At 38.7% G+C, this 11772-nt stretch overlaps 1 protein-coding gene across 1 annotated transcript; it reads left to right on the plus strand.

Moving 5' to 3' along the window:
- Positions 1–290: 290 nt before the first annotated feature.
- LOC306867525 (putative nuclease HARBI1) lies at positions 291–1681 on the plus strand (the record flags this gene model as incomplete). Its single annotated transcript, XM_079413201.1, is given in 6 exon segments — positions 291–422; positions 427–450; positions 452–713; positions 884–999; positions 1109–1220; positions 1308–1681. Coding segments are annotated over 6 exon segments (1020 nt in total).
- Positions 1682–11772: the final 10091 nt, after the last annotated feature.

Below are 11772 nucleotides of genomic sequence, written 5' to 3' on the forward strand. Positions count from 1 at the left end.
TTTAGTCTGTTTGGTTTCTTTCTCTGGGGCCTGTACCATGAAGCCAGATTAGGTGGCTAGCCAGCTATGTTTCAGCTTAGTTTCCGCCAACCCTGGGTTGTAGGTACTATGAAAGTAGCTCGGCTTTAATCGGTGTTCGTTGCCATGGTATCTTACGCTGCACGGCTAACCTGCTCCGGGGCAGGTTATGTTCTGGATTCGAGATCTCAGACTGAAGTTTGACCAATCAGCTGTGAGCAAAGAAACATATAGGTGACGTAACTAATTCCCAGCGTCTGTTCTCTGTTGCAATGGCTTCACCTTTTCTTCCAAATCCTGTGGACATCTCCGCGCAAATTGTTAGACGAGCACTTCGTAGAGAAAGAGTTTTTAGGGACAGACAAAATCCATTTGACTTTCCTGATGCTTACTTGTATGAAAGATACGGAAGGAATGTCTTATCTTTGTGATACTTCTTGAGCCGCACATAACAAATGTGACTCGTCGAAGCCATGCCCTTACTGTACCGCAAATGGTATGTATTGCGTTGCGGTTTTTTGCAAGTGGTACATACTTGTATGCGGTCGGGGATGCAGACAATCTAGGGAAAAACACAGTCTGTCGAACCATTCGAAAGGTGGTCCTCGCTCTTCAGGGGTACATAAATAGCTTCATTGTGTTCCCTGGACATTTATCGACCATGTCCATAAAAGAGGGCTTTTATAAAATTGCCGGTAAGATATCTTGATAGGGTGACATCACATGAACAAATTTAACATTTCACACTCATTTTTTTTCTTCTTCAAAAAAGCATATTTCACACTTAGAAATCTATTATACAGTAATCTGCAGTAGCTACCTGTTAAGAATGATTTTAAATATATATTTTTAATTCCTATGATAGGATTCCCTAGAGTCATAGGAGCAATAGACTGCACACATGTTGCAATCTCCACAGCTTTTGGAGAACATGAGGCAGATTATGTGAACAGAAAGTCCTTTCACAGCCTTAATGTTCAGGTAGGGCTACTATATAGCCTATGTGAAGTGATTTTTATTTGCATTGAGATCAATCTTTAAATAAATAGTAACTAACAGGACAATTATTTACTGTACATTTCATCTGCAGATGACTTGTGATCATGAATGCATGATCACAAGTTTGGATGCCAAATGGCCTGGCTCAGTGCATGACTCGCGAATTTTCCATGAGTCTATTTTGTGTCAGCGCTTTGAGGAAGGCAAGTTCAATTTGGTACAGTACATTTTAAAGTTTTAATTTTAATAGCAAAACTTACACAATTTTCCCCTTTTCTGTTCTATGACAGGGCTTTTTGATGGCCTGTTGGTAGGAGATCGAGGTTATGCATGCCAGAGATTTTTGCTAACCCCCTATCCTGACCCTCAGACAGGGCCACAAAACCGCTTCGATGTGGCCCTCAGTAAAACCAGGGTCAAGATCGAGATGACCTTTGGCATCCTAAAGGCACGTTTCAACTGCCTTAGGCGCTTAAGAGTGTCACCAGAGCGGGCATCACAGATAGTCGCTGCATGTGCCATTCTGCATAATATAGCCACTATCAGAAAGGAGCGATTACCACCACAAAACCAGCTTCTCCCTGATGAAATTGACCCCATCACACTTGACCACCCAGCTGGCACAGCTGTCAGAGATGCAATCACAACACAATATTTTACTTAATAAAAGCACACTGACACTGCAGATATGTCTCAAACTGTTTTATTGGTCATCATGTGGCTAGGGGGAAAGAAAGAGCAAGAAAAATTACATTAATAAACATTCATAGTGTTCATACTAAAGGGTTACTTGGTTAAAAAAAGTTCACATACTGAGATCTGTTTTTTCCAGCTGTTTGATCTCCAATTTAATGTTTTTAATTTGGAGCCTCCTCAGCTCACAGTCCAGCTCCTTCAGTGTGCAGTCTAGTTCGAGGCTCCTTTTGTACAGGGCCCTGACTGAGTCTGTTTCCACCTGAAACAATTCCACCACAAACAATCATTACACGTTTTCTGGAGGTTGATCAAATCACAAAAAGTGGCATGACTTTCTACAAACACAGGACTGACTGTAAATTATGTCAAGGGTTTAAAGCATTACCTTGTTCACATTCCTTCTGTAGCCCATTGAGGTAGAGGCCTCAGTTTCTGGGGCAGGTTGTGAAAAATCCTACAAAAGAGATGTGTAAGGGCCAGTCACTTAATTATGACATTCAAATGTGTGCCATAATAAAAAGCTCAGTGCATTCACCTCAGCAACGGTCTCAGAACACACAGACAGAGTGTCTTCATCGTTTGGTTCACCCTAATAAATAAAAGGCCAATGTAAAGCATAACTGTTATAAATAAGGTTATGTTTGGTGTTCTGTCTGCTGCATACTGACCTCTGTGTGGGAGACTGTGTGCATGTGTGCTGGCTTCAACAGGGACACTGTATTTCCCTCTACTGCAGAACAGAGTCAGCCATATTTAACTTTTTTTAAAACATTAGTAATGCATTGTACACACATACCCAGTGTCACTTGCTTAGAGGAGCCAGCACCAGGGTCAGACTGTACAGCACATGCAATCCCATCCATAATCGGCCGCCCCTTATTGTTGCTCAGAGCCAACTCCTCCGCCAGTGTAATCTTGAGGAGGTGGCCCTCCCCCAGTTTTCCTCATTTCACATTTTTTTCTGTTTGCTGCAAACAAGTGTTTGTGATTAAATGTTCAAAAAAATAATAAAAGGTTATGGTAAATACTCACCACTTTGAATTATATTTTTATATTTTGTCTTGATCTGCTGCCAAGAACGTTTGGAGTTGGGGTTGCATCTAAAAATCAATGAATATCAATCTTTCTTAGGATGTAATAGCCTATACATTCACATTTTACATACATCTACACACATATACAATACACATATACAATATATCTCAACACGAATACATTTTCATTTTAGCATTTAATATATTTTTAATATGATTAGCCTACATAAATGTACATTAATTGTTTAACCTACGCATTAACGCAATCAGCAATCTTCCTCCAAGATTGTTCTCTTGCTTTGGCAGCAGATACAGTGTTACTGTGTGCTTGAAAAATACTTCTATATTCTTCATATTTCTGAAGAATTATCTCTTGCTCCTCCGCTGAAAAGTATATAGCTCTCGAACGCGATTGGTTGTTCAGTGTCGACGTCACTCTTTTATGTGCACGCGCGTGTGGATTAATCATAGCTTAAGGATCAAAGCCTGAGTTGACAGAGAAAGTTGATGATCAGCTTCATGGTACCAACAAAGCCGGATTGGACTGCTTTGGTTTTGTCGACTCAAAACTAATCCTGTAACCTTGAGTTTGTTCAGCCACCATCATGGTACAGGCCGCTGGTCTCAGTTCCTTATCCACTCTGGGCAGATCAGTAAACAGAGCAGCAGGTAATGCATGATCCCATGTTTGAGGAATAGTTTAGCTGCCGTGTGTCTTTCAGGACTCTCAGGGTTTTCATTTTGTTTGTTTTTTTAACTTTGCAGCTCCAGTCTTTTCAAAAATGAATTTCTTATTTACCTGGTTCATAGTTACGGTTCCGAATTGGGAATTGATCAGGGAATCGCACATTTATTGGGCCATCTGATCCTACAATTCATACAGGGAGCACATCAAAACCCCAGCCAAAACCCAGTCAGCAAACTCTTGTGCGTCAGAGGATGGGCGTTAGTTAATAAAGGACAATCTGGACCAGCGCGCAATCTGAGGAAACACATCTAGCGTTTGTTTTTTCTGTCTGCTATCAGCTGAAGTTCCTCTGGACAGCTGCTGTTTCTGTAAACTGTTGATCATCAGTAAAGTGAATCTTGATCCTCTAACTGTTGAGGCTCTTGATAGCATTGATCAGTCTGGATTGTTAGCATTAGCATGTTGTCTGTAGTGTGTAGTGATGGGTCGTTCTTGAACGATTCGATCATTTTGAACGAATCTTTAATGTGACTCAGGAAGAACGAGTCGTCTCGGGGAGTGATTCGTTCAGTCGCGCATGCGCATTGCACAGCATTCTCGGGTTTGAGTCGTTCGTTCATCACATGACAGCCCCATACGCTTAACCAATGCAGCGTGAGCGGAAAGAGAATTGATTAGTTCGTCTATATCGAGTCTCGGGTTTGAGTCGTTCGTTCTTTTGTCACGTGACGTGACAGTTTTGGACAGAGAAATTAGTTAATTTACAACCTTCCTTACAAACGGGTGCATAGTCATTATAATTATTAGTATTATTATTTACTCTTACAGTTATGTGATGCTTTTCTGGTCTCAAATTATTGCTTTTAATTTCTGGCACATGGTTCTTTTCCATAACACCATGTGGTAAAAAAAAGATAATAACGAGTTGGTTAACCTCTTTTTGCACTACACACATATCTGCACAGTTTTGTTTTATTTAACCGGTTTGCACTCTATCTATTCTGCCATGTGCCTTATGCCACTTTATCTCTTTTTTTATTTTTCTACAAATGTCCTCATTTGTATATGTGTATAGTTGTATGTACATACAGTTTAATATGTACATATTAAACTGTATTATCTGTATTTGAACGTCTACTGTCAGTGTCTTAAATGTTAACTGTATGCACCAAGGGTCTGAGAGTAACGCAATATCAGTTCTCCGTACGTGTGGAAGAATTGACAAAGCTGACTTGACTTGTTATGCTTTGTTTTTATTTTTTTAGTCTAATCTTCATAAAATACAATACCTTGTATTTATGTCTTTTGCGTTAACCCTTTAGATTGGACTATAGTGTTACTTACTATACTTTTGTAACATATGACACTTTAGACATTAACACTCTGTACACACTCCTGAATTGTTTTTTATTGTTTATTTTTGTGCCAGAAAAAAACTATAGCAAAGAAGATAACTATTCCAAAATGAATTTAAACTATTTAAATAAAAAATACGAGAAAATTAAAATACTAAAGCCACAGAGCCTTAAAAAACTAAAACAAAATACTGCATAAGCTAGGCTTTTTTTAATAATAAATAAAATAAATAAGCTTTAAATAACGCTTTCTAGCAAAGAGAATAACTAATCCTGAATGAATTTAAACAATTAAAAAAATAAAAAGAATTTTATATATATATATATATATATATATATATATATATATATATATATATATATATATATATATATATATATATATATGCACAACAAGCTAGGACTTTTTTAAATAAATAAGCTTTAAAATAACACTGTGGCTATATTTTAGAACATGCTTTAAGGCGTGTTTGCATTAAAAAAAATAAACAGACCATTTTTATTTCTAGGAAAATGCTTATTACACATATTTTGATAATTTTATGATAATTCTTAAATATGATCCAACATACAAAAAATACAGTTTTACTTTATAGTAGCCTATTTGATATGTACTGATCCGGCAAGTGGTCACGTGACAAAAGAAAGAACGACTCAAACCCGAGACTCGATCGAAGAACTAATCAATTCTCTTTCCGGCTCAGGCTGCATTGGTTAAGCGTATGGGGCTGTCACGTGATGAACGAACGACTCAAACCCGAGACTCGAGAGATGAACTAATCAATTCTCTTTCCGGCTCAGGCTGCATTGGTTAAGCGTATGGGGCTGTCACGTGATGAACGAACGACTCAAACCCGAGACTCGAGAGATGAACTAATCAATTCTCTTTCCGGCTCAGGCTGCATTGGTTAAGCGTATGGGGCTGTCACGTGATGAACGAACGACTCAAACCCGAGACTCGAGAGATGAACTAATCAATTCTCTTTCCGGCTCAGGCTGCATTGGTTAAGCGTATGGGGCTGTCACGTGATGAACGAAAGACTCAAACCCGAACACTTGTCAGATAAGGGGTGGTGCGCAAATCATAGACTAAAGATCCAGGTAAACAATTAAGTAATATTTTCTGTTTCTTATAGCATAGTTTTGTATTGTTTGTAGTGTGATAAACGTTTGCATAAGTAGTAGATGTGTTTGGAAAGTAACACGTAACATTTGAATTATATTTTGCTAAAATGAACGAAATGACTCGAAAAAAAAGATTTGTTAATTTTGCTGAACGAGACTCAAAGGTCCGAGTCGGTAAAATGATCCGAACTTCCCATCACTAGTAGTGTGTTTCTAGGTCCCATTGATAAGTGCAGTGAAAATTATTCCATCGCTTTCTGTGAGAATTTTGTCAGTGTCTTTCATTTAACCATCATAAGTCTGCTATCATTACAGTGCAGTCATTTCTACAGCAATCAAACATGAGTTAAATATTCAATAGTCTTGATTTCTAATGTTTCCTGGTGACACATAACACAAACTGAGACTAATAGTTTCACTAACAGGTGGGAAGTCGTGGCCTAATGGTTAGAGAGTCAGACTCGTAATCCAAGGTTGCGAGCTCGAGTCTCGGGCTGGCAGGGATTGTAGGTGGGGGGTGTGAATGTACAGCGCTCTCTCCACCCTCAATACCACGACTGAGGTGCCCTTTAGCAAGGCACCGAACCCCCAACTGCTTCCCGGGCACCGCGACATAAATGGCTGCCCAATGCTCCGGGTGTGAAACAGTTGATTTTCTCACTCAGTGGAATTGCTGACATTAACTCACTTCAGGAACATTTCAGCACATGCAGAGAGTCAGTTTAGTGTCTCTGTGTCTTTCATCATGGAACACAAACCCAGTTTATTAGTCAGATCTGCTCACTTATGCAATCACAATGCATGCGGATCTCTGGATTGAACCATCATATTCTTTATTTCTGTCATTTGGTGCTTTAAAACTACAACAGACCTGCTTTACTTGATATGGTTTCAAGAGCATAGTGAATTTTTCATTGAATGCCTGATTGATCAGTAATGATTGTGAAATGCTGATATGCGAGGAGAGCTGCTCAATGATCCGGATCAGTGTTGATCTCTGTCACGCTGGAGTCTCTTCTGATGGAAAATCAAAAGAAGGATATTTTTTCTGACTCTTATCTTTCATTCATCTTCTCTTTCTTCAAACAAACATTGACTCAATATTTCACACTCATTCCTCACCAAACTCTCAGACTCCTTTCTTTTCCAGTCAGAAACAAATGGAGCTTTTATAAGTTCTCTCACTGATGTCAAACACCTGCCCACACTAATTAAATCTCGTTAAGATCAACTCATCAACTACCACTGTGATGGAGAAACACAGCTTTTCCAAACTCTGCATCAATTGAACCAAAAATTATCCAGTTATCCAGGAATCACTGGCGATGTCTGATGATCAAAACACTGGAAATGCAGTAAAAATTCAGCACGAACAAAAAATATAAATATAAATTAAACCACAAACCAACTGTAGATGTGTTCATGAAAGAGTAATCTATTGAATATAATACACAAACAATATTATTAAATATGATAGAGGTGGAATGTTTTTATTTGATTGTGCTTGTTCTGTGTATTATTTCAGTTAGAAACAATTAAATATCATTATCCTTCTTCTATTACACACACACAAGTAATTAAATTCATTAAATCTATTAAAAACATCAATTTAAACCATCAGACATCCATTCATTTGTTACCAGATCAGCATTGCTCTTTCTGAAATGATTGGAAAATAAAGGTGTGACATAACAAAACCTCATTATATATATATATATATATATATATATATATATATATATATATATATATATATATATATAAAATGAGGTTTTGTATATATGCGTATGAAGAATTCATTTGCAAAAACCGATAAACACCAGCGCGATCTGAACCCTAAACATATTTTCCAGAGTTTTGGTGCACAAGAAGAAAAGGCCTGATCACCCATAGATCATAAACGAGTAAAAGACCAGAATCAGAAGAACGGAGATCACGATTTGAGACAAATAATGTGGTTCCAAACCATGCAAAGCCTTATAGGTTAGATTGAGAATTTTAAAATCAATCCAAAATCTGACAGGGAGTCAATGCAATGACTCTAAAACTGGAGAGATATGCTCGCTTGTCTTGGACCTTGTCGGTATTCTAGCAGCTGAATTTTGAACTGACTGCAGCTTACTTGAGGTGGTTTTAGAAACCCCAGCAAGCAAAGCATTACAGTAATCGACACAGGAAAAAATAAAAGTGTTTATCAATTCTTCAGCAACCGAAAGGGATAACATGGGGCAGAGTCTTGCGATGTTTCTGAGATGAAAAAGATAATTTTGAACTGTATTCTGCACATGAGGATCGAAGGTTAGATTAGTCTCAAATATCACCCCAATATTTTTTTATTTATTTTGAAAATCTAAAACCTTACCTTCCATAGTTAAAGCTATCATACCAGTTTTACTAATTTGATGTGGTTTGCCAATAAGCATTACCTCTGTCTTATTAAGACAAAGGAAGTTTTGAGACATCCATTTTATTTTTATCTCTGAAATGCTGTGTTCAAGAAAGCCAATAGCTGTGGTATCACCAGGTTAAGTGTGAATGTAGATCTGGGTGTCATCTGCGTAAAAATGGACCTTGAGCCCAAGGGATCTAAGAAGCTGACCAAGAGGAAAGATGTACATACTAAAAAGTAGGGGGCTCAAAATGTAACCCTGTGGGACACCAAGTTTAACCAATTTAAAACAGTGTTAAAACAATAAGAAGATGCCGATCATGAAAACTAACAGCAGACTTAGGTAAGAATCCTGTATTGCAGTTTTCTCGATTGTTAACATAATATAACTGATTTTAGTTGGCCCATTTTCCCAAACCATTAATTCAGTTCTCAAAACAAAGACACATTTCTCAAAAAGTTTAACAATGAGCAAGTTAAACATTAGGTAGCAAAACTGGTGACACCAATCTCTGCATCCTAACAACGGAGAGAGCCCTGCGAGGCATTTTGCGTTTAAAAGACGTCTATTAGCCGTTCAAACACAGCCCAGACGTCTAGGCTAAAACAAGGCAAAATTTTGGCCATCAGTGAAAATTTAATAGACGTCTAATCGTAGCCCAAGAATAGACTAGTCGTCAGTTAGACCACTATTGAACGACTAAATGTATATGTCTAATTGACAGCGAACATGAGTCTAGGCTAAAACAAGACTGAATTTGGGCTATCAGTTAAAATTTAATAGACGTCTAACCATAGTCCAAGAATAGACTAGTCATCAAATAGACAGTTAATCAATGGCTATATATACAGTCATGGCCAAAAATATTGGCACCCTTGGTAAATATGATCAAAGAAGGCTGTCAAAATTAATCAGCATTATTAATCCTTTTGATATTTTATTTTAAAAATTCACAAGAATCTAATCTTTCATTGGATAAAAAGAATTTAAAATGGGGGGGGGGGGGGGGTATCATTATGAAATAAAAAAGTAAATTCTAAGTTTTTCCCTATTAGTGCCCCCACAATCTTTCTCTGCTTCCACAAGTGTCTGGCACAACTGATTTCATAACACAGTGATAGCTACTGTAACTAAAAAGTAGCCCAGTAAACACATTAATCTCAAATGTGCATGGAATAATAATAATTTTTTACAATTTACACGGATCTCCTCAATTTCCAACTGCTTTTCCAGATGTTGAAACTCCTCAGTGTGTCCAATTGTATAAATTAATCTAGATTAATTTTTGGCAAAGCTGTGTTTGTTCTGTTGTTTGTTCTGTCTTTCGCCTCTTCTTGAGCTGTTTTAAAATCACTTGAGTTTGTAAATACATACAAATGATAAAACCTTCACTCTATTATCTATTAAATTTTGCAATTAATCCTCTGAACACATGCATGCTGAACCGTAAGCCTAGTCACGGATCACTATCAACTACGTTCTGCTCCCTTCACCAAAATGTCATGGTTCCTAAACATGATAAATAATATACACTGAACAAAATTATAAACGTACCACTTTTGTTTTTACCCCCATTTTTCATGAGCTGAACTCAAAGATCTAAGACTTTTTCTATGTACACAAAAGGCCTATTTCTCTCAAATATTGTTCACAAATCTGTCTAAATCTGTGTTAGTGAGCACTTCTCCTTTGCCGAGATAATCCATCCACCTCACAGGTGTGGCATATCAACATGCTGATTAGACAGCATGATTATTGCACAGGTGTGCCTTAGGCTGGCCACAATAAAAGGCCACTCTAAAATGTGCAGTTTTACTGTATTGGGGGGGTCCGAAAACCAGTCATGTATTTGGTGTGACGTTTCTGGATATTGGCAGGAACTGGAACACGCTGTCGTATACGCTGATCCAGAGCATCCCAAACATGCTCAATGGGTGACATGTCCGGGGAGTATGCTGGCCATGCAAGAACTGGGATGTTTTCAGCTTCCAGGAATTGTGTACAGATCCTTGCAACATGGGGCCGTGCATTATCATGCTGCAACATGAGGTGATGGTCGTGGATGAATGTCACAACAATGGGCCTCAACATCTCGTCATGGTATCTCTGTGCATTCAAAATGCCATCAATAAATTGCACCTGTATTCATTGTCTGTAACATACGTCTGTCCATACCATAACCCCACTGCCACTCGATCCACAACGTTGACATCAGCAAATCGCTCACCCACACGATGCCATACACGCTGTCTTCCATCTGCCCTGTACAGTGAAAACCGGGATTTAATCCATGAAGAGAACACCTCTCCAAAGTGCCAGACACCATTGAATGTGAGCATTAGCCCACTCAAGTCGGTTACGACGACGAACTGCAGTCAGGTCGAGACCCCGATGAGGACAATGAGCATGCAGATGAGCTTCCCTGAGACGGTTTCTGACAGTTTGTGCAGAAATTCTTTGGTTATGCAAACCGGGTGGCTGGTCTCAGACGATCTTGGAGATGAAGATGCTGGACGTGGAGATCCTGGGCTGGTGTGGTTACACGTGGTCTGCGGTTGTGAGTCCGGTTGGATGTACTGCCAAATTCTCTGAAACGCCTTTGGAGACGGCTTATGGTAGAGAAATTAACATTCAATTCACGAGCAACAGCTCTGGTGGACATTCCTGCAGTCAGCATGCCAATTGCATGCTCCCTCAAAACCTGCAACATCTGTGGCATTGTGCTGTGTTATAAAACTGCACATTTTAGAGTGGCCTTTTATTGTGGCCAGCCTAAAATTAGACCACGGATTGCCTAGATTTCACTGGGTGGGAACAAAAAAACCAAAAAAAACGTTCAATTGTCCAAATTTCAACATATTGGTCGAAGTCCTCATCGTTCAGAAGAACAGAAGTTTTCATCCATGAAATCCAAACAGTGGTAATAGCTCCATTAACACTTTTTGCCAGCCCTTCATAGAGGGGGCTTTATCAGAGGTCCACTGCAAAAGAATATGTTTCCGTGCCGAAAACGTCTTGACATCAAAGAGCCTTCTGTTAGTCAGAGAAGTTGCCTTACTATCAGGCAATCCTAGTAACAATGACAAAGGGTTTAAATCTAGATTCAAACTCAAAATATTTTGCATTTTACAAAGTTTTTACACCAGTAATCCTGTAAGTAGTTAATATGATGCAGCATGTGTCAAATTTGATTTATGAACGTTGATTTATGGCTTTGACCTTTGTTACCTTTCCCCCTCTCCCTACTCGGCCCATCCAGGTCGCAACCACCCACGTCGTGTTGACCCTGTGACCTGTTAAAGAGATCCATAGGTGGAAACCGTCATATGTGGAATTCCGTCCGGTGATAAAACCATAAATGAAGTCCTGAGGAATGTTATTGTGTTTTTATGGTAAGTTTTGAACATCCGGTGGGCTGTTTTGCCCATCTGCGGTCCGGGGGAGGAATCCTGTTGCATTCCGAGGCT

Source organism: Barbus barbus, assembly GCF_936440315.1.
Source record: "Barbus barbus genome assembly, chromosome: 49".
In the NCBI taxonomy this organism is placed as follows: domain Eukaryota; kingdom Metazoa; phylum Chordata; class Actinopteri; order Cypriniformes; family Cyprinidae; genus Barbus; species Barbus barbus.